The following is a 24,638-nucleotide window of genomic DNA, read 5'->3' as shown; positions in this document are numbered from 1 at the left end:
GTACGCCACTGGTGGTCAAGAAAGGCGCCGTAACGGCTTTACGATACGTGAACGCCATCCTCCGACCGATAGTGCAGCCATATCGACAGCATATTGGCGAGGCATTCGTCTTCGTGAACGAAAATTCGTGCCCCCTATCGTGCACATCTTGTAAATGAGTTCCTTCAGGATAAAGACATCATTCGACTAGAGTGGCCAGCATGTTCTCCAGACATGACCCTGTCGAACATGCCTGGGATAAATTGAAAACGGCTGTTTCACCAAGCACTCTGAAGTTGAGGCGTGGGACAATCTGGACCAACAGTGCCTTGATGAATTTGTGGATAGTATGCCACGGCGAATACAGGCAAGCATCAGTGCAAGAGGACGTGCTACTGGGTATTAAGAGGTACCGATGTGTACAGAAATCTGAACTACCACCTCTGAAGGTCTCGCTGTATGGTGGTACAACAAGCAATGTGTGGTTTTGATGAGCAGTAAAAAGGGCGGAAATGTTAATGTCTATTCCAGTTTTTTGTACATGTTCCGGAACTCTAACTTTTTTGATGTGTGTGTGTGTGTGTGTGTGTGTGTGTGTGTGTGTGTGTGTGTGTGTGTATAAATACCAAAAATTATTAAGAAATGTTACTTATATTTTGTTTCATTTTTTAATCTTTCCTCTTTTATTAAATTTTCACTGGATATCTTTTTGGTGTTAAGTGTTCGTGTTGTTTTTTGTTTTTGGGTATTTTACGTTGCGTCTGGTTTTGGGATGCATTCGCTCTTTTTCCTGTCAAGTGTTCGAGTTAGGTTTGTTGACTTCTTTCCTCATTGTGTGGGACCTGGAAGGGGCCGGTGCTGCCAAGTAGTACGGCTGTTGGTCTCATGACACTAACACTGCGAACAACGCAAATCCTGCAGTACACAGTCTGAACAACATTCCTATAACGGTGGGTACCCACAGTGTAAATACTTTTCCATCTACGATGGCTCAATTAGCGAAAATTTAATTATAGACGCCCTGCATCGTATCAAATTAAAAAAGCGACTGGTTGCATATCATGTCTATATAATATGCCAAAATTAAACCAAGCTACAGTTGGTCGTCAACAATGGATATAATGAATTATACTCGAATACTTGTCTCAAATGAATTTCACTGTGCGAATAAAGTCTTCTACATCGCTTAATTTTGTTTTGCGTTTCGGCTACTGCCATCATGAAAAATAAATGAGGTTTACTGTCGGCTGCAACAAAACCTATGCGTGGGCGAGACTCTAGTTCGTTAATAAGCAATAGTATCACAAAAGTATGTGCTCACTGCTAAATGGAAAACACGAAAACATCTATTTGAAGAAGGTGCTATTAGATTATGATTAGTTACCTATTCATCACCATCTCCTGGGAGACAGGATCAGCAATCCAGACTGTCACTTACCCTCATGTACTCAAACCGTTTATAAACTCATCGAATTCCCCTCCATTCCCATTCCCATTCACAATGAGCACCTCCATACACCAGGTACGTACGACAAACGTGACTCCAAAATCCCCGTAGTTTCCAGCCCTGAAATGTTGCTGCGACATGACCAACACATCCTACCTCCCTCCACATCCACATCCTCTTCCTCTGCACCATACCACCTCACACGCATAGACAACAAAGCAGGCCCTAACACTTGTCCTTCCTACCGCCCATTCCCAACCACTCTTTCTCACTTAAGGTACATTTGACCTTCCTCATACTATCTGTTTAGGCAGCAACGTAGCTCAGTGATAGTACAATGGACATCTATTTACAAAAACAGCTGTTCAAATTGCCCATCAGCTCACCACATTAGGTGTCCTCTGATCTCCCTAAATCTCTTAAGGTGAATTCTGCGATGGTTCTTTAGGGAAGACACTTTCTCTCTCTCTCTCTCTCCTTCCCCTATTAGAGTTTTGTTCTCCTTCTTGAATGACCTTGTTTACGATAAGGCCTTATACCTGAGGTCCTCAAAATTTTTTGCCTCGTAGACTATCTACCAAGTTGTTCTGTTTTGGGCAGACACCCCGCCTTTATATATGCTGAATTTTTACAAATTCGTCAATTTCAAATACAGTTTTGACAGCTGATACAGTAGTACTTACTCTAACTGTAGAAGTGCACAGTGAAAAACTTTTAAAAATGTCAAGTTCTATCCATTTACTACCTGAAATGCAGATCTAATAAAATTCTTACATAAATTGTTCTCGTCTACACTGAAGCTCCGTTCCACGAGATATGAAGATCGAAAAAGTATCAAAAACTTACTTGCAAAAGTCCATAATACGAAATAAGTAACAAGTATGTTTCTCTAAAGCCAGTATTGCTGATATCTCCTTCTAAACCGTACCTTAAGTCCTTCATTGGTGGTTATTTCGATCAGCTCTTCTTGTAATGTGACCTTAACATCGTTTTTTGGTTTGACAGTCAGCTGTGTTACGTGTATTGTTAAAGCATCCTCGAACTTAAGATTCAGAGTCTGTGTGAAGAATATTTAAATGTTGATCGTAGCTTGAAATATCATCTGGGCAGTTTGTCTCCGACAAATTGGGAAACTGATAAAATTCCCACCGTCCAATGGTTTGCTTCCTTAGCTCAGTTCTGCCAAGGAAAGCTGAAATGATGGGCTTTGTTTTTCTGAAATTTAGACTCTCATCTTGTAGATGCAAATTAAGCTCATTAAATTTAGTTAAAAATCAGTTAAATTACTAATATTTGGTTTCCACTAGATTAAATTTTCTTTTAAAATCGGACCTTTAACATCCAAAAACTCTAAAATACTCAAAAAGTGAAAAAAATCTCGTCAAACATAAGTTTTATGAGAGACAGCGTGCTTCAGTGTGAAGGAGAAACCAATCGGTGTTATTTTCTTCTCATAGCTGCACAAACAATGCATTGCTTCAGATGTTGTTTACTTTCTGCCTTTGCTTCATAACCATGGCCTGGTCTCCTTCCACGTCACCTTTATCCCAAATCCCATGTATCACACCCTGCGTTCTCCCATACAATATCCCAACAGTTCAATTGTTAAAACACTTCTCATAGTCCTGTCTCGCCATATTCCACATTTCTTCGCTTCTCACTCACCAACTCAAATACAGACCAGTTAATGCATCCTGGGGGATGTGAATTCGCTGGCAACTTCTGTAAAACTTAAAGGGCTTAAAACAAATGATATAAAAGATACAACTCATGCCTGAATTAAATTATAATGCGCCAGTTTTGTTATGATCATATAGCATTTGTCTTGACAATGATGACGTTCTACTTTTCCTATAAAATTTGCAACTTGTTACAATCCTAGTCAAAACAGAAGTACTTCAGTGTCATTCTATAGTCCTTCTTTTTCATATATGAAAGTATGTTTGATGGTATAAATTACGAGCAGAATGAGCTGCCCTATCAACTGAATAAAAATTATAGCAACGAAAATAAACATTCTCTCTGTAAAATTTCTGAAGTACATGATTCGGTTAGCAGCTAGAAGAGGTGTGTTGCTAAAGCTACTTACGCTTCCATTGCAACATTTCCTGATGCAGGTCCAAGAGCTTACTGCAATCAAATAGTTGTTGTAAAGAAAATCATAGATTTTTGTGTTACAAAAGACAAGAAACAGATATGTGACATCTTCTCTCTACTGATATTATTTGTAATAATTTTAATAAACATCTAAATATTTTACAATTGTTTTATCGTGAAGCTATGCTTTAACACAAAATTTAATTGCAAAATAGTCAACTTTTTTCTACGTGTCGAGTGTATGTGGGACACCAGTTGATGCTGATACACAGTATCACAATCATAAAATCACTTTGAGCAAAAGATTAAGAAAGTGGAAGTGCCAATTTCTAACCTGAATCACCACTATCCTCGCTCAATCACCACTGACCTGACGCCAGAGCATTATACATCTTACAGAATCACCAAGCGTGTTTAAAAGTGTTGTTGTCTCCTTCGCCACACAACTGATTATGTCACACTAAAGTCATATCTATGAGTACATATGGCTGTTATCTCTAAATCTGAACGTTTTTGGTTTGGCATTACTGTGACTGTTATTGGCATCAAATGAAACAATAAATTTATTGTTACCAGACACTTTTTATGTAGTTCAACGACGCTTTTCAGAGGGTTATACTGCCATCATGAGTTGGATTTATGTGGATTAATACGACACGTACATTTTGTATTATGACTTGGGAGCAACCAGTGGTTCTGTCTTCTGCCAGACAGTACTTCAGTTTACCCCAAAGTCGTAAAAGAAAGTATAAACCTGATGATAGATGTTTAAACCTCTGAAAAGCGTCATGCAAATAAATAAGTAGTGGCTGGTAACAGTAAAGTTATTTTTCCAGTCGTTTAATCTATACCTTGAGAAACCCTACATACAAGCGCAAGATAATGTGCAGTATTACTTCAGATGAAATTAGTACTTTCCTAACGCTCTTTACGTTTATCCTCCACCACAATACAAAAGAATTGAATTTGATGTTTGTCACGAGGATATGTTATATCTGCCGCTTTATGGTTTTTACATTATTACACAAATTCGTTTTCAGTCCAGCTCAAAGTTGTAACCTCCCAGGATGTTCCATAAAGTTTTTTGGATCAGATGTACCACTTTGTAACATGGTGCTTTCTGCACGGTATTAACATCGAACGTCAATAAATGGAAAATAATTTACATACTCAATTATAAACAGTTTTGTATCTGAAGTCAAAATTTTTACGATCATTTCCTTTTCAAAACTTTTAATTCCCAGTTATTAAATAACTTCATTATGGCCAATAAAGCTTTCAAATTGTGGCGCCGCTCTCCTCGTGTGTTAACATCTGTGCAGTTCTAGCTACAGCTTTACATACCTGATCTGCAGTTCGTTATATTAACGATTTACAGCTATTTGAAGAAGAACGTTTTGTTCATAAACGGTAATGGCTCGAAACAATAAATGGCTTAAATGTTACAAATTTTGCTGCATACCTGTTCCAAAAGTATTTTGTGCGTTGTTAAATTATATTCTTTACTATGTGAACGTTATTCGTGGAAGATATTGCCTTCAGTGTACCTGTGTGTTTCAGTGTACCTGTGTGTTTGGGCCGGCCGCGGTGGTCTCGCGGTTCTAGGCGCGCAGTCCGGAACCGTGCGACTGCTACAGTCGCAGGTTCGACTCCTGCCTCGGGCATGGATGTTTGTGATGTCCTTAGGTTAGTTAGGTTTAAGTAGTTCTAAGTTCTATGGGACTAATGACCACAGCAGTTGAGTCCCATAGTGCTCAGAGCCATTTGAACCATTTTTTTGTACCTATGTGTTTACACCTCAGTGTCTAGAACGTTTTGACGTGTGTGAACAAGTTGTCATTGGGCTGCTTACCCATTCGTGTGGTTTAATTTCTACCGGAGCCATGCGGCTCTGTTTTATCACAACTTTTGCCTCTATTTTCCCTAACTGCCTTGTGCTGTTCTTCTACACCGCTTTCCTGACGTCTAGGTATAGCTTTCTAACAGTTGATACGGCCACATTACTGTTGCAATACGATTGTGACGGCTGAGTTTTGTATTCATGTACTTCGCTTTCTGGGGGCGGTTGGACACCTTTATCTTCGTGACTGGGCACAGAGGGCCATGTCGTCCTCTGCTATGAGGCGTCATTTGGATGCGGTATGGAGGGCACCCTGCTCTCTGGGCTCTTCTGACCTCCCAGACGTTGGACCCGCTACCATTCGGTTAAGCTGTTCCTCAGTTAGTATCACGAAGCTGGATGCACCCTGTCCCCATCCACCAATCCAGGAATAATTCCTGGCAGTATTGAACCGAGGTCCACTGGTTGGTATTGACCTCTCGTCTACGGTTGCAGACAGCGGGAATAGTGACGTGTAACGTTACTGACTGAAAAATCCTGGCATGGGGGGGGGGGGGGGAGGAGAGGAGAGGAGGAGAGGTAATATTCCACCTAAACACTGCATAAAGTCATGCTCAGTCGGGTCATTCGAAATATAATTTGATGTAGCCAGATACGGGTTCTTCTAGTTTGCCCACCTGCCTCTTCATCTGGGAGTTGGTCTCTGCATCCAACTGCGTCAATTACTGGTTCAATATGGCACTAAATGGTATACGAGGTGTACAAAAATAAAGTAATGAGACTGATTTTTTTTCATCCGTTTTATCCCAGTAACGTTAGAATTGAACATTGTTCTCTTGGGAGGCCACACAGGGCTGGAGTCGGTTCTTGCACACGTCACAGCAGTGCGGGAACTAGGCACTTGAATTACCTCAGCTCATCGGTTCTAGCCAGTTGAATATTCTCCAGGACCCCAAAGCGTGTGCTTTCATTTGCCTGCGTAATATCAGCGCACTTGTCCTCCCCCCCTCCCCCCATATCCTGATTATTTGTGTGTGGTTTCTCGGAGCCGTTTTGGGCAGATTTTCCTCATATCCAGTTAATTGGCCAGTACCTGATGAACAGCTGAGTGACTCAAATTCAGTTCTGCCCCCATCAGTGCGACTGTCAAGCGATGGTCTGCGCTATTTATTATTTGAGGAAGAAAAACAAATTTATGTCTCGCTTCCCCTATTAACCTGGTTTCTCTCCTGATGAATTATTTTTGTAGTTTTGTGTCAAACAAAAAATATGTGAACCGTGGTACTACTCAATTCTTTAGAAAATCAAAACTTTCAATCTCACCACAGTTATTTAAAGGAAATAGGAAGCCCGGGATCACCCGTGATGGACAAGCTCGTGATTGTTTTACAATTTTAATTTGACTCAAAACATTATTATAACTTCAATTCGGACATTGGCCCTCTTATTGATGCAATATACAAATCTTCACTTTAATTGAACTACAAAAACACGATTAAGAATCATTTTGCGTCCGCAACCAAAATCATAGATAGTAGGCACGGTGAAATAATCAATCAGAAACAATCGTTCTTGTTTAACCATATCTCAAAAGACTAGTAACATTATACAGTTTCAACCCAAAGTGACACAGCCACATAATACCACAACTTAATTAAAAAACAAAGATCTTAAAGCTTAATAAAACTGAACTGCCCACACAAAGGTCCACAGTGAAACAAGCTTTACTAAAAATGCAAATTGGGCCAACTAAGGTCGCAAAATTGGCACACAGGAAAAATAAGAAGTTGCACATTCATTAAAGGTACATGAATGATTAACATAAGTGTTAAATAAGAATGGCTAGTAATAACTCAACCAGTAAAATAACTTACAGAAACGCTAATATTAACAAAGTGGCCTCACTTAACTTTGCCGGCCGGGGTGGCCGAGCGGTACTAGGCGCTAGTCTGGAATCGCGCGACCGCTACGGTCTCAGATTCGAATCCTGCCTCGGGCATGGATGTGTGTGATGTCCTTAGGTTAGTTAGGTTAAGTAGTTCTAAGTTCTAGGGGACTGATGACCTCACTTGTTAAGTCCCATAGTGCTCAGCGCCATTTGAACTTAACGCTGTTCTCTAAAGTTAAGGCCCACAGCAGTATTTGGAAGCAATAACGCTACGGCCGGCAGGCAATACGAGCGTTCACTCCCCACGGCTTGTGCACCGGCTCACTAGCAGGCGGTATATATTTATATATACAGTCCGACCGGCCTCACAATGCGCGGTCCTGACAAGAATCCATAACCGCACCGACACCAAGAAACGAGCAGACTTAACAAATGGCCTGCAGCACAAATAGATTGCAAAGAAAAGGTCAAATCACAGCCACACTGGAATATATAATAAGCATGCTCCTAAATTCTTATCGAGCAATACTCTAACATTACCGGTCTCCCAGTGAATTAGCAGGAAACTTAGAGATGACTTCCAGTTGCCTTAAGGCACTTTCAACAAATAAACATAACAAATCCGGCCGTGACAAATGATTAGACCATTAGCTCTACGGCTGCCGGGCGCGTACACAACGGCAACCAGTCCCCAAGCGGTCAATATGTCCTAAAACAAGTCAAAACTTGCATGGAAACCACTTAAAACATCACTCTACAGATGATGAGAAACGAAATGAGGATCAGCAGCCTCCTTAAAATAGCCACTGTGGAACCAAGGAAAGAAGCATCACCGGTAGCTACCCGTGCCATAATAAGTTTCAATAATCTTCTTAGTTAAGACTTTTATCCATTGTGGATGTGGAGCACTGCGACTGTGGTGTGAACAGGTTTTCAGAAATTACTGCAACCAGTCGCCTTTTATGTAGATGTATTTTATTTAACCATGACCGGTTTCGAGCTGCCTAGCAACTCATCATCAGATGGTGTATACATTTAGTGCTTTTTTGTACCCATTGTGTGGGTGGTTGAGTATCTGTGGAAATAAATCTTTTTGCAGGTATATATATCTCTTTTAGGACGTATTTTTGAAACCATTGTGTCTTGTTTTTCACAATTTCACAAGTTAAAACTTTCTAGTGAAAGTTTTAACTTGTGAAATTGTGAAAAACAAGACACAATGGTTTCAAAAATACGTCCTAAAAGAGATATATATACCTGCAAAAAGATTTATTTCCACAGATACTCAACCACCCACACAATGGCTACAAAAAAGCACTAAATGTATACACCATCTGATGATGAGTTGCTAGGCAGCTCGAAACCGGTCATGGTTAAATAAAATACATCTACATAAAAGGCGACTGGTTGCAGTAATTTCTGAAAACCTCTTCTTAGTTAAACAGAGAATACGTCATAGGTAACTTGGAGCTTGCAAATTACGAGCTGGGAAGCTTTTCAGCGTGAGACGACGAACCCACCGCGATTTTGCACGTCAAGGCGCCCAGTGATCGGCACCGTACATCCGGCGCGACAAAAGACAAGGGCGGCGAGCACGGAGAGACCCGTGAACCACGGTTAGGGACGCGGGCTTGTTTTCGACGCAGGTTGGCTCGTTGAACGCCGACCGGGGACTCTCCTCACACGTCCACCCGGAAAACCGGCCGGGGGAGCAGTCAAAGATAACCGGACAGACTGATATCGCTATCAGCGATGCAAGTAGAACACCCTACCACCAGTTGCCACGGCTCAACGTGTTCACCTGATATTATTAACACCAAGATGCTACTGAATGCTTCGAAAACCACGTTTCAGACAGGTATCAAAATAAGAGTGTAAAGAAGTTTCCAGAGTCGGTTCGAAGGTAAGCAAAGATCTACATATGGACGCAAATACTTTGGAAAACACAGTTTCTACGGATTTTTTTTTTAACATACAGCTTAACCCTCGTAGAAAGAGAGTACGAAATTGGACGTAATCACCATTTTTGGGTGAGTAGCATTTCTATGGGATGGACTGCGACAGTTAATTTAGGTTTGATGGGAGAAGATTTGCCTCAAATTTATGAGTAAATTTGATGTAATGCGTTACAATGTTTGCATAGCGCCTGAAATTGTAGGTTGGGATATCGCTTTAAGAGATGCTGGCCTTCGGGTAGGGACAGGCAGGAGCGCTGTATACTGTGCAGAAATGCCGTAATTGCTGGCTGAAAGTGCCCACAGCCTTCCTGTGTAATTATACAAAAGCGTGGCACCCTGTGACTCACCCTCGGGCAGGTCAGCACTTCAAACAGCAAGGTGTCGACCCGCGCGGAAAAAAAGTCCCATCGCAGAAGTTCATTTAAGGTGTAAGAGGGGTTAATGGAGTCACAAATTTCAACGCAGCTGTACTTAACGCCACTGTGGATGTGCCGCACTGTAGCAAAGTCGCCACGCCCCCTCTTACCCCATTACACAACTTCTTTTGTCACTTCTCCAATGGTGATCTGAACCGCGACGCCCAGGCCTGAAATCGCGCTGTTTTCTTATGGGTGGCTGAGGAAAGCATTTCAGACCTTATGGCGCTCAGAGTCGACAAGGGAAAAGCCGTCAGGTGGTGGCGTGAAGGACATGAATGACACCACCCCCTCCCTTGGGATGCTGATTCCCACACTATTCAATATAAAACTATAGTTCGCTTTGCAAACGTTCTAGACAATCTTCGACACTACTGGAAACCCCCTCCCCCTCCCCATCCCCGAACGATTCAACCCTATTCTAAGGATATTAGGGGGCTGAAACCACGCTGAACGTGATCTGACCCCTTTGCAGTGTAGTGCAACCGCAATCTTTGCTCTTGCATACGTGGTGGAACGATTAGTGACCGTTCAAAACAAATCGATGAAATTTGAGCGTGATACAAAGCAGTAAAGAGTGTTAATGCTTTTTCAGCCATCATGTTTCGGGCTCTCCTGTGGCGTGATCCCAGAGGGATGCGACAGTGGCATGTGCGTGAATAAAATGGCGAATGGTCTCTGTAAGACACCCACCCACTCCCCAGTTCGGCAGCGTCCTAAGTTGCCACCCATTCGCCTTCGTAGAGCAGGTTAAAAATATGCCTGTCCAGACATCCACACCCATTCGGCTGAGCAGTGTCTCGTGGATGCTGTAACCCCTGTGGGCAGGCAACCCCTTCAGCTCCCTTTAGGGGGAGTTGTTTCACTGCGGTCGTTTCACTGACGTCCTTTATGCCACCTACTGAGGGCTTTCAGTGTCGGTTCTGAGCAGCGGTGTGTGTGAAACGATTTCCTCGGCCACCATAGGAAAACTGCATGATTTCAAAACTGGGCGTCACAGGTCTGGGTACCAAGACAGACGCGTGAAACTCTCCGTCCGAACAGGTCTCGGAAGGCCCAACGGTAGCGACCGGGGGTTAGCCGAGCGGTCTAGGGGCTGCAGTCATGCACTGTGAGGTGGGTCCCGGTGGAGGTTCGAGTCCCCCATCGCGCATGGGTGTCTGTGTTTGTCCTTAGGATAATTTAGATTAAGCAGTGTGTAAGCTTATGGACTGATTACCTTAGCAGTTAAGTCCCATAAGATTTCACACAAATTTTAACATTTTGGTTCCGACCGGCCGCCGTTCCATCCTCAGCCCGCAGGCGTCACCAGATGCGGATATTGGGGGGGGGGCATGTGGTCAGCACACCACTCTCCCGGCCGTATGTCAGTTTTCGTGTCCAGTGCCGCTACTTCTCAGTCAAGCAGCTCCTCAGTTTGCCTCACAACGGCTGAGTGCACTCAGCTCACCAACGGCGCTCGGCGGACCAGATGGTTACATCCAAGTGATAGTCCAGCCCGACAGCGCTTAACTTCGGTGATCTGGCGGGAACCGGTGTTACCACTGCGGCAAGGCCATTGGCTCAGATACGTCAAAAGAAAGGGTAAAATGTGCGTAAGATGGCGTGTGACGACTTTCTCATCACGTGACGCGTTCACAATAGCGTTTGCTAGAATAGGGGGAAATTGGTGCCGACGTGACACCATTAACCTGCCTTACAGCTCAAATGAATTGAGTTCTGATCTTCTTGTCGCTTGTGTGGACCCCTTGACAAAATGGTTCGAATGGCTCTGAGCACTATGGGACTTAACATCTAACAAGGGAACCTCCCCATCGCACCCCCCCCCCCCCCCCCCTCAGATTTAGTTGTAAGTTGGCACAGTGGATAGGCCTTGAAAAACTGAACACAGATCAATCGAGAAAACAGGAAGAAGTTTTGTGGAACTATGAAAAAAATAAACAAAATATACAAAATGAATAGTCCATGCGCAAGATACGCAACATCAAGGCTGCTCTGAACTCAGGAGCATCGTGGTCCCGTGGTTAGCGTGAGCAGCTGCGGAACGAGAGGTCCTTGGTTCAAGTCATCCCTCGAGTGAAAAGTTTAATTTTTTATTTTCAGACAATTATCAATGTTCAGGTACTTACACATAATCAGCTTCGCTCTCCAAAATTCCAGGACATGTTCAGAATTGCTTGGACATATGCAGGATTTGACGGTCTACACACGGAAAAATTTGAAAACGTTAAAAACAAATGTTTTGACAGAGCACAGGGAAAACCGTGCGACTGTGAAAGTGTTGCATTCATTTGTTGCAGTTTATGTGACAAACTCTTATGTTTTCATCACTTTTTTGGGAGTGATTATCACATCCACAAGAAAACCTAAATCGGGCAAGGTAGACGAATCTTTTTACCCATCCGCCAAGTGTACAAGTTAGGTGGGTCGACAACGTATTCCTGTCATGTGATGCACATGCCGTCACCAGTGTCATAGAGAATATGTCAGACGTGTTTTCCTGTGGAGGAATCGGTTGACCTATGAATTTGCGATCAAATGTTTTCGGTTCCTATTGGAGAGGCACGTCCTTTCGTCTACTAATCGCACGGTTTTGCGGTGCGGTCGCAAAACACAGACACTAAACTTATGACAGTGAACAGAGACGTCAATGAACGAACGGACAGATCGTAAGTTTGCGGAAATAAAGAAGGTAAAATTTTCACTCGAGGGAGGAATCAGGGACCTCTCGTTCCGCAGCTGCTCACGCTAACCACGGGACCACGGCGCTCCTACGCTCATAGTAGCCTTGATGTTGCCTATGTTGCACATGGACTACTCAGTTTGTATATTTTGCTTATTTTTTTCATAGTTCCACAAAACTTCTTCCTGTTTTCTCGATTGATCAGTGTTCAGTTTTTCAAGGCCTATCCATTGTGCCAACTTATAACTAAATCTGAGGGGGGTGCGATGGGGAGGTTCCCTTGTAAGGTTGTCAGTCCCCTACAACTTAGAACTACTAAAACCTAACTAACATAAGGACATCACACACATCCATGCCCGAGGCAGGATTCGAACCTGCGACCGTAGCGATCGCGCAGTTCCAAACTGTAGCGCCTACAACCGCTCGGCCACTCCGGCCGGCACGCCTTGACATTTGTAGCTCTTCGGACCTGAGGGTGACAGCGCAGGGAGCCACTCTTTTGCGCAGCTACAGAGGAAGGGTGTAGGCACGTTTGAGCCAAATTTCAGACGGGAGACAACTGCAAGGTTTCGAAAAAAGTGATGCTTTTTTTTACGCATTTTAGGAGTCTTGGACGTCGTAACCGTCACAGGCTTGGCGTTTGAGGCACCTTTGGGAGCTGAATTTCTACCAGGCTTTTAACAGCAACTTGTGAATTCCTGTGCTGTGTTCGTGTTGTGCGGCGCGTGCAGTCCATGTCGTGGTCGTCGTGGCCTCGTGCCTCGCCTGTTGTGTGCTGGCTTTGAGTGTCGTGTTTCGTCATTGCAGGCTCGTACGGAGTGCGCAGACCGGGAGACATTCAGGTCCGCAGAGCAGGTAGGACTTCCTCTTCCTGCTGTGTGTCTTCTTCTGTGTCGCTTTGGTGTTGTGTTGTGTTGTGTTGTGTTGTGTTGTGTTGTGTGTTGATAGCTCGGTCTGTCAGAGCGGCTAGTAGTTTGCGTTTCAGTTGTTTGTTTGGCCTTTTCTTTATCACGTGGAGACGCCCAGCTTACACACAAGGCTTATGTTGTAGCATGGCTGTTAGATCGCTATAAATGTTGCACGAAAGGCTTCTTCTGGTACCACACGTGGCTTAATTGCCCGTCACAGAATTAAACTAATATATGTGTAAATAAATAATAATATTTTGGCAATTGCACTAAACTTTATTATTTGTCTCTCGCACCTTGTGATAGATGTTGTTATAATCATTCTGGATGGACGGCCATGTCGTCATACAAAATACTAAAATAGTAGATCAAACCTTTTCCACTCTATTGGCTGGCTTTGGTGAATTATTTGCAAAAGAAAACAGTCTTGGTTGCAGAAAATGATTATTTAATACGGCTTTCACCCTTTTGGGCTATCATCAGATTATCTACAAAGGAAGCGAAAAAGAGAAAATATTATTAAGGAAAGGGGACATTGTCCTGTAATGCACCTCTGCAGTGAGTAAATAAGTAATTTGAAAAACGTTGTAGGGCAAAAGTTGTATTATATGTTAACTGGGGGCCTAGAAACGACGGAGAGGCTCCGTCCCCGCCGCAGCCGCAGTGGTCCACAACACCACGACGACTACCGCAGTCCACTTCACCGCACCACACCGAACCACTCTTTCGGGGTTATTTTGCGGTTCGGCCCCCGGTGATTTTCTTTAGATTTCTGTTTTTTCTTTTGTTCATATGGGCATTTCTAATTGTGATTATGTAACATTCTACTGTGGTTTTCAAATGTAAATATGTAATTGTGATTATTTCGTTTGCCAATGGATAAATATGTTTCTTGCTGTGTACCTGTGATAAAGATCTAAAGTTCTCTTTTGCAATATTATTAATTGTGAAAAATGCAGTCAATAACATTTATAAAGGTTTATGTAATTTACGATATCTACAGACAAGGGACAGCGATAGTGATATCGAGAGTTGAAAGGTTGTTGCGTAGTAGAGGGGATGGTGGATGGCGTGTCTGTGAAGCGTGCGCGGGAAAAATAGTACTGTGTTCCATGAAACGCATACAAAATTGTATGGACAGTGATACCGAACTATCAGATTGTTAATTCTCTTTACCACTGCGGTATGTAATGCCATCGCCAACGAACTTTAAGAGCAAATAAACCGGACTGTGAAAGTGCCGCTAACAATACTTTGTTATGGCCGACACGAACTGTGCCTTTATTCGAATGAACTTTGCTGGTATTGGTTTTGGGTGGTGGAACTGTTGTATATCACATTCTATCAAGCCATGAAAGTGAAGACTAATTAACTGTGCAATATAAATGTCTTTCAGTGACGTTGTCGAAGTTTGAAATGCGAGAACAGAGTGGAGATTGTTTACGGTGTGCTTCACACACAAGAACAATTCTATGAACTGTGTATTTGTGGCTAAGACTATATGAATGTGACGAACTGTGTGATTACGGACGACAGCGTCACGGACAGTGCATAAAGTGTAAAAACGAGCGATGTCTACGACATGTACTTTGAAAGAGAGGACATGTCAACAACTTTCGTATACTGGCGTCTTGTGGTTTGTTAACCACCACGGGGTTAATGATACAGCTGTGCCGGAACTTTATTTGCGTTTCTCCGGAGAAGATTAACCAGCGGAGCTGTCTGTATCCTGCTCTCATCATCATAACCCACCGAAATCGTGCTGCCCAACGCAACGCTTCGTATGCAACAAAAAAACTTAAGGGATTTCGCTGAACGCTATCCCCTGACCTAGAAACTTTCTTTCTCTATTAAAAGTATAAGAATTACAGACTCTGTTTAATTAAATTCTTTGTTTAGTTTGTTTGCTTTCTACTAACGAAAATAAAATTACAATCGGTGAATTAAAAGTTGCCTGGTAGTCATTGTTGAAACACCAGTAAATATAAACTCCTTCCTCTCAGTAGGACTAATTCTCCTTGCATGTCAAAATTATTGTAGTTGTTTTATGTAGTTTTATGTACTGTTATGAGACTAGATATATGACAGTAACTAATAAGAGTATTTTGTCGCGAAATATGGCTTCGCGCGAAAATTACGGCGACTGCCATAATTGCTTGCGTTCTGACCAATAATGTAAAAGCTGCCATTCCCGTATTGGTGCTTTTCCTGACGTGAGCGGGCATTATAAATGTCAGCTGTCAAATCACGTAGTGACTGCTTACCAAGTAATAAAAGTTTTTGATATGGTATTGCTACGAGTCGTAGTATTAAGAGACACTGGTTATACTCAAAATTGGGTAGATGTATGGTGGAACCCCCCAGTGTTCATGCGATTGTTAACAGTATTGTGTGTAATTCACGAAATTTTGTCACTTTTTCTAATTCCTTTGGAGTTTCAGAGAATATATACACAATTTTGTCGGTTCAGGTCAATTTCAGAGCAGTTTCTCGTGAATATTAGAGTTTTCAGTTCATAAACAAAGTGGGATCGTGACCAATTGAGAAGTATAACAAAGAGTGTGGTTTTCCAACTAGAATTTTGGATGACTTCACAGTTCAGATTTTGATAATTATTTTTCCCGTGGGTTGAGGTCATCACACCTACCAGATGACAATGCATTGGAAAGTCATGCTGTGGCACGTTACTATGAGCTGTTGTCTGTTACATCTTTTTGCGATGTTCTTACTTTATTGAATGCAGAATAACATATACATGACATTAACTTGTGTATCAATTTGGTATCAGAAATTCGGCTAGTATGACAGTAATGATGCAGTTTACAGATTATGGAACGAAGTAACCAAGGAGTGTGTTTCAGATAGTACACACAAATATAAATTATTTTCCTTTATAATTTTATTTGTTTTACTTACAATGAAATGATACACAAAAATACAGTAAATAGCTAAGTACTTTCAATTCCAGAATTTATTTTTGAAAGGTTCTTTAATTATTTTAAGTTGCATTTTTAACGAAATATTCAACAAAAATGTTCCTGACAGTTTTAGAACGTAATGTGGAATTTCTGTTGAATGTGGCACCAGCTGTCTGCATATCAGCATTGTTACAAGACTTTTCAGCTTCAACATTGCATCCTTCTCTGTCAATGACAATGTTATGAAGCAGACAAATGCACTTGACTATGTGATCAGCTACGTAAATGGATGTTTCAGTTTCCTTCCTCAGTAGTCTCTATTTATTGGTCATTATACCAAATGCACATTCAACAACTTTTCTTGCTCTGGAGTGCATATCATTGTATAGAATCTTCTCGTTGTCCAAATTTCTGCGAGGAAAAGATCTCATCAAATTCAGTACGCGTCATCCCGGCCCGACCCGGCCGGCAGTGTGGACGCAGCCTTTAAGGGGTAAAACACACTCCAAAGTGTAGTTTGATGTGCTAGGTTTAGAGGGAATCCCTTCGAAACAGTGATATATTAATAAATGTGTTTCATATGAAAGTTAAAAATAATTAACATTTTTGAAAAAGTGTATAATCATTAAACTTCCCCGCAGAATAAAACTGTGTGTCGGACCGAGACTCGAACTCGGGACGTTTGCCTTTTTTTGCGGGCGAGTACTCTACCATCTGTTGTACCAAAGCGCGACTCACGACCCGTCCCCACAGCCTTACTTCTGCCAGTATCTCGTCTCCTACCTTCCAAACTTCACAGAAGCTCTCCTACGAACGTTGCAGAACTAGCACTCCTGGAAGAAAGGATATTGCGTAGACACGGCTTTGCAACAGCCTGGGGGATGTTTCCAGAATGAAATTTTCACTCTGCAGCGGAGTGTGTGCTGATACAAAGGTAGGAGACGAGGTATTGGCGGATTTGTGATGTAGGGGGAGGGGAGGGGGGTGTCGTGAGTCGTCCTTCGGTAGCTCACATCTACATGGATACCCTGAAAATCACGTTTAAGTGCTTGGCAGAGTGTTCATCGAACCACCTTCAGAATTCTCTATTATTCCAATCTCGTACAGCGCGCGGAAAGAACGAACACCTATATCTTTCCGTACGAGCCAAGATTTCCCTTATTTGATCGTGTTGATCGTTTCTCCCTATGTAGGTCGGTGTCAAAAGGATATTTTCGCATTCGGAGGAGAAAGTTCGTGATTGGAATTTCGTGAGAAGATTCCGTCGCAACGGAAAACGCCTTTCTTTTAATGATGTCCAGCCCAAATCCTGTATCATTTCACGGACACTCTCTCCCATATTTTGCAATAATACAAAACGTGCTGCCCCTCTTTGAACTTTTTCGATCTACTCCATCAGTCCTATCTGGTAAGGATCCCACACCGAGCAGCAGTATTCTAAAAGACGGACAAGCGTAGCGTAGGCAGTCTCCTTAGTAGATCTGTTACATTTTCTGTCCTGCCAATAAAACGCAGTCTTTGGTTAGCCTTCCCCACAACATATCCTATGTGTTCCTTCCAATTTAAGTTGTTCGTAATTGTAATTCCTAGGTATTCAGTTGAATTTACGGCCTTTATATTTGACTGATTTATCGTGAAACCGAAGTTTAACAGATTTCTTTTAGCATTCATGTGGATGACCTCACACTTTTATTTAGGGTCAACTCCCAAATATCGCACCATTCAGATATCTTCTCTAAATCGTTTTGCGATTTATTTTGTTCTTCTGATGACTTTATTAGTCGATAACCGACAACGTCATCTGAAAACAACCTAAGATGGCTGCTCAGATTGTCTCCCAAATTGTTTATATAGATAAGGAACAACAAAGGGCCTATAGCACTATCCTGGGAAACGCCAGAAATCACTTCTGTTTTACTCGATGACTTTCCGTCAATAACTACGAACTGTGACCTCTCTGACAGGAAGTCACAAATCCAGTCGCATAACTGAGACGATAATCCATAAGCACGCTATTTCAAGCTTTTGTGGGCAAGCTGAGATGGCAGAACACTTGCCCAATAAGACAAAGGTCCCGAGTTCGAGTCTCGGTCCGGCACACACTTTCAACCTACCAGGAAGTTTCATATCAGCGCACACTCCGCTGCAGAGTGATTATTTCATCCTGTATAACCATGTTTTGCAATAACTTGAAATTTTGGAAAATACTCCACTACTAGCAATTTCTAAAAATGAAAACTTTTCCCACAAAAATTAAAAAAGCTTTTATGCAACACCCGCTCATGGGTAATACAGTTGGTCTCTGAAACACTATTCTAGGAAAATAAGCTGCACACAATGTGCTGTCGGAGTATTTTCAACATACGTAATTAAAATATATATAAAAAAATGGCGCTGAACACTATGGGACTTCACATCTCAGGTCATCAGCCCCCTAGAACTTAGAACTACTAGAACTGTGGGGTCCCTGATACACAGTCAGTGATGTATTTCGTTCCAAAGACCGACAAACACGCGATTCAGCAGGTAGTCATAATGTTTTAGCTCGTCTGTGTAGAAGTAACAGCAGCTGTGCCACAGAGACCCTTGCTGTTTGTGCTACATATTAACGACCTGGCAGGCGATATTAATAGAAACATCATACAAATACTGACCGCATAGACTCAACCGTATGTAACACAGGAGGCGCTGGCGTTGAAGGCCAGGACACCTCAAAGATCCAGTCAATATACAGAACACTTATGCATGCCATCCCAGAATATTCCTCAAGCGTGAAACGCATACCAAACAGCGGACAAAGAAGATTTAGTACGAACCATCGCAGATTTCTTTGATTCAGGTGAGAGTGTAGAGTATATACAGCAAAATTTCAATTGGCAAACGATCCATATTCGATTAAAACGGTGGAAACCCTAGTATCCTGAACAATAGTAAGTACATTCGGCCATACACTTCACAGTGGCTTGAACAGAACGTATGTAAATGTAAATATCGATTGCGTACAAGATTCTACCAATCAATATGCAGTCCGTAGGTCGTGGTCTAGTTCTAGCGTTGACACCTCTGGAGGATCACGGTCGGACCGAGGTGGCGCAGTGGTCAGCGATCCATATTCGATTAAAACGGTGGAAACCCTAGTATCCTGAACAATAGTAAGTACATTCGGCCATACACTTCACAGTGGCTTGAACAGAACGTATGTAAATGTAAATATCGATTGCGTACAAGATTCTACCAATCAATATGCAGTCCGTAGGTCGTGGTCTAGTTCTAGCGTTGACACCTCTGGAGGATCACGGTCGGACCGAGGTGGCGCAGTGGTCAGCACAGTGGACTCGCATTCGGGAGAACGACGGTTCAAGCCCGCGTCCAGCACTCCTGATTTAGGTTTTCCGTAGTTCCCTAAATCGCTCCAGGCAAATGCCGGGATGGTTCCTTTGAAAGGGCACGGCCGACTTCCTACCCCATCCTTCCCTAATCCAATGAGACCCCCAAAGCAACCCAACCCTCTGGATCCCAGGGTCTCAGGTTAGATTCCCGGCCGGGTTGTGGATTTTCTCTGCCCGGGAACTGGGTGTTTCTGTTACCCTCATCATTTCATCGTCATCATCATTCATGACAGTGGGTGGACTGGACAGTGAAACAAACTGGACTGAAAAAATGGGGCCTTTGTATGGGCGCTGATGACCACGCACTTTAGCGCCCCACAAACTAAAACATCACTATCAATACTTAGTTTCAGAAAAACGATTATACTCAGGTATCTAAGAAATTGGCTGTGTCGGTGTTGAAGGGCTCAGGCGAGGCGTGAAGTTTTGTCTCGTGCAGTCATCAACGCTACACGAGTGGGCCCTCGGCTCCGAAAGCCCATTTCCTATGGGGGTCTTCTTTTTTGAGTCACCAGTTCCCTGACTGCTTTGATGCGGCGCGCCATGAATTTCTCTCCTGCGCGGACCTCTTCATCTCAGACTAGCTCTTGCAACCAATGTCTTCAATTATCTGCTGGGTGTATTCCAACCTCTGTCTTCCTCTACAGCTTTTGCCCTCTACAGCTCCCTGTAGTACCAACATGTCTTAAGAGATGTCCTATCATCCTGTCCCTCCTCTTTATCGGTGTTTTCCACGTATTTCTTGCCTCTCAAATTACGTGCAGACCCTCCTCAATTCCTTAACTTATCAGTTCATCTAATTTTCAACTTTCGTCTGTAGCACCACATCTCAAATGCTTCGAGTCTCTTCTGTTCCGGTTTTCCCAAAGTCCATGTTTCACTACCATACAATGCTGTATTCGAAACGTACATTCTCCGAAATTTCTTTCTCAATTTAAAGCCTATGTTTGATACTAGTAGACCTCTCTTGGACTGGAATGCCTTTTTTGCCAGTGCTAGCCTGCTTTTGATGTCTTCCTTGCTCCGTCCATCAGTGGTTATTTTGCTGCTTAGGTAGCAGAATTTCTTAATTTCATCTAGTTCGTGACCATCAGTCCTGATTTTAAGCTTCTCACTATTCTCCTTTCTGTAGCTTCTCACTATTCTCATTTCTGTAGCTTCTCATTACTTTCGGCCGGCCGCAGACGCCGAGAGGTTCTATGCGCTTCAGTCTGGAACCACGCGACCGTTACGGTCGTAGGTTCGAATCCTGCCTCGGGCATGGATGTGTGTGATGTCCTTAGGTTAGTTCGGTTACAGTAGTTCTGTTCTAGGGGACTGACGACCTCAGATGTTAAGTCCCATAGTGCTCAGAGCCATTTCAGCCATTTCATTACTTCCGTCTTTTTCGATTTACTCTCAATCCGTATTCTGCACTCCTTACACTGCTATCCCGAGTGAAAATGATTAAGAATTACATGACCTGCTAGACGGAATGGACAATGTCATCTGCGAATCGTATCATTGATATCCTTTCATCTTGAATTTTAATTCCACTTCTGAACCTTTCTTTTATTTCCATCACTGTTTCTTCGATATACAGATTGAACAATAGGGGCGAAATACTATATCCCCGTCATACATCATTTTTAATCCGAGCACTTCGTTCTTGGTCGTGCGCTGCTATTTATTATTCCCTCCTGGTTCTTGTATATATTGGATATTACCACTCACTCCCTGTAGCTTACCCCTACTTTTCTCAAAATTTCGGACATCTTTCACCATTTTACATCGTCGAACGCTTTTTCCGGGTCGACAAATCCTATGAACGTAGCCTGATTTTTCTTCCGTCTTGCTTCCATTATCAACCGCAACGTCAGAATTGCCTCTCTCGTGACCTTACCTTTCCTAAAGCCAAACTGACCGTCATCTCAACACCACCTCAATTTTCTTTTCCATTCTTCTATATACTTTTTTTGTCAGCAACTTCGATGCATAGGTGATTGTGCGATAATTCTCCCACTGACCACCTGTAGCAGTTTTCGGAATTGTGTGGACGAAATTTTTTCGAAAGTAAGATGGTATGTCGCCAGACCCATATATTCTACACACGGACTTAAATAGTCCTTTTGTTGTCACTTCCCCCAATAATTTTAGAAATTCTGATGGAATTAAGTCCTCCAAAGCTCTCTTAAATTCTGATTCTAATATTGGATCCCCTATCTCTTCTAAATCGACTCCTGTTTCTTCTTGTATCACATCAGACAAATCTTCCCCCTCATAGAGACCTTCAACATATTCTCTCCACCTATCCGCTCTCTCCTCTGCATTTAGCAGTGGAATTTCCGCTACGCTCCTAATGTTACCACTCTTGCTTTTACGAAACGAAATCATGCACAAATGGCTATGGGACTTAACATCTGACGTCATCAGTCCCCTTGAACTTAGAACTACTTAAACCTAAGTAACCTAAGGACATCACACACATCCATGCCGGAGGTGGGATTCGAACCTGCGACCGCAGCGGTCGCGTGACTCCAGACTGAAGCGCCTAGAACCGCTCGGTCACTACGGCCGGCGAAATCATGCCGCCATTGATGTCAGAACTTTACTCCACGCGTATCTGAATATACTTAGAGGCGCACAGCTGTGTATCGAAGTTTCAGGGGGTCAGTTTCAAGATTTTCTATAAATGTATATCTCACTAAGTTTTTCACTGTAAATAACGGACAAATGCGCTATTAAGAAGGGAGTCATAATGTTTTCGCTCATCAGCAGCTGTGCCACAGGGACCCTTGCTGTTCATGTTACATATTAACGATCTGGCAGGCGATGTCAATAGAAACGTCATACAGATACTGACCGCATAGGCTGTGTGTTTATGTTGCAGCGGGTCACTTTCAACATCTTCTATAAATGTAAATTTCACTGTGTTTTTCACTATAAAAAAAACTCACTTCAGCTCCTCGTTTCTGTGATTCACTGCATTTCCTTTACACTTACATAGGCTACTTTCCTCTGAGCCACCCTGTTGCTAAGAAAGGCCAAGACCTCAGTTGTACTTGGGAACTCGTGTACCCGCTATCCTTCCTACCCTGGTATGGTCTACTTGTACCCGACAACAGACTCGTGTTTTCTGTACAGCCGTGAAAACTCATATTGCTTGACTGATTAAAATCATTAAAACAGCCTCTAGCCAGAACGCTGTGGATGGCCCGGCGCCGGTGACAGGTTAGGTAGGTAGGTTTCCTCGCAGCCCCGTCATCACGGCAGGTAATGGCGCGGAGATTAATTAATGGGGGCAGTCTGGCGCAAAAGTGCGACACGGCAGCGCACGGCAGCGAACGCCATGCTACGCGACCCGGGATTGGCGCGCTGAAGGCGGTCGGCCGCATTTCGCGCCTCGTTAGCCAATCAGAGGGGCTGATTGCGCGCCGCGTGTGGCGCGGCGGTCAGTGGGTGAGGGTCCAGGCAGCCGCGGGCGCGAATTGCTGCGGACGTTTGTCTGACACGTCGGCTAAACAACCACTCTCCTTACCTCCACTTGTCGTTGCCCCGTCCACTGCGAGGTTACGAAAGATACAGCCCCAACAGGCCAAGAGACACGCTTCAACGTCAGCTCTGTAAGGATGCAGAGTCTCGTAATGGTCACACTCAATAAAATATCTTCCGGCCTTGACTTGTCTCAAGTGCTTAAAACACCAGCCGGTTTCCAACAAGTACTCCTTGGCCACTGTCAAATGAGGGGCGTAACACGATCTTCTCACAAACAATCAAGACTGAAATACGATTTGCGTATGAGAAATCCGGTGCATAATCTTTCTTATACAGGGTGGTCCATTGATCGTGACCGGGCCAAATATCTCACGAAATAAGCGTCAAACGAAAAAACAACAAAAAACGAAACTCGTCTAGCTTGAAGGGGGAAACCAGATGGCGCTATGGTTGGCCCACTAGATGGCGCTGCCACTGATCAGATATCAACTGCGTTTTTTAAAACAGGAACCCCCATATTTATTACATATTCGTGTAGTACGTAAAGAAATATCAATGTTTTAGTTGGACCACTTTTTTCGCTTTGTGATGGATGGCGCTGTAATAGTCACAAACATATAGCTCACAATTTTAGACGAACAGTTGGTAACAGGCAGGTTTTTTAAATTAAAATACAGAACGTAGATACGTTTGAACATTTTATTTCGGTTGTTCCAATGTGATGCATGTACCTTTGTGAGCTTATCATTTCTGAGAAAGCATGCTGTTAGTGTGATTACCTGTAAATACCACATTAATGCAATAAACGCTCAAAATGATGTCCGTCAACCTCAATGCATTTGGCAATACGTGTAACGACATTCCTCTCAACACCGATGTTTTTGAGATTCCCGATTCTCGCGCAATTTGTTTGCTAGTGATGTGCGGATTAGCCGCGACAGCAGCTAAAACACCTACTTGGGCATCATCATCAGTTGCAGGTCGTGGTTGACGTTTCACATGTGGCTGAACACGTCCTGTTTCCTTAAATAACGTAACTATCCTGCGAACGGTCCGGACACTTGGATGATGTCTTCCTGGATACCGAGCAGCATACATAGCACATGCCCGTTGGGCATTTTGATCACAACAGCCATACATCAACACGATATCGACCTTTTCCGCAATTGGTAAACGATCCATTTTAACATGGATAATGTATCACGAAGCAAATACCGTCCGCACTGGTAGAATGTTACGTTATACCACGTACTTATACGTTTGTGACTACCACAGTGCCATCTATCACAAAGCGGAAAAAGTGGTCCAAATAAAACATTCATATTTCTTTACGTACTACACGAATATGTAATAAAAATGGAGGTACCTATTTAAAAAAACGCAGCTGATATCCGTTTGAGCTATGGCAGCGCCATCTAGCGGGCCAACCATAGCGCCATCTGGTTTCACCCTTCAAGCTAGACAAGTTTCGTCCTTTGTAGTTTTTTCGTTTGACGATTATTTCGTGAGATATTTGGCCCGGTCACGATCAATGAACCACCCTGTATACTTGTCTGGTTCCCGAAAGGTTAATCCCTTGCATATATGAGAGCGTCAGTTTGTAAAAGTAAGGGGAAACACTCCAGGTGACACCTGACAGGA

General features: G+C 43.0%; 1 protein-coding gene across 1 annotated transcript in view; it reads left to right on the top strand.

The window, feature by feature from the left end:
• The window catches only part of LOC126214882 (uncharacterized), a 466,243-nt gene that overhangs the window by 228,746 nt on the left and 212,859 nt on the right, over positions 1-24,638 (top strand). Inside the window, exon 3 of the mRNA XM_049941527.1 lies at positions 13,116-13,163. Within this exon, the coding sequence (XP_049797484.1) occupies positions 13,116-13,163 (48 nt within the window). The remainder of the gene's footprint in view (positions 1-13,115; positions 13,164-24,638) is intronic.

The sequence above is a fragment of the Schistocerca nitens genome, chromosome 12 (assembly GCF_023898315.1).
Source record: "Schistocerca nitens isolate TAMUIC-IGC-003100 chromosome 12, iqSchNite1.1, whole genome shotgun sequence".
In the NCBI taxonomy this organism is placed as follows: domain Eukaryota; kingdom Metazoa; phylum Arthropoda; class Insecta; order Orthoptera; family Acrididae; genus Schistocerca; species Schistocerca nitens.
Note: the sequence above shows the minus strand (reverse complement) of the source record. Positions and strands in the feature narration are given on the sequence as shown.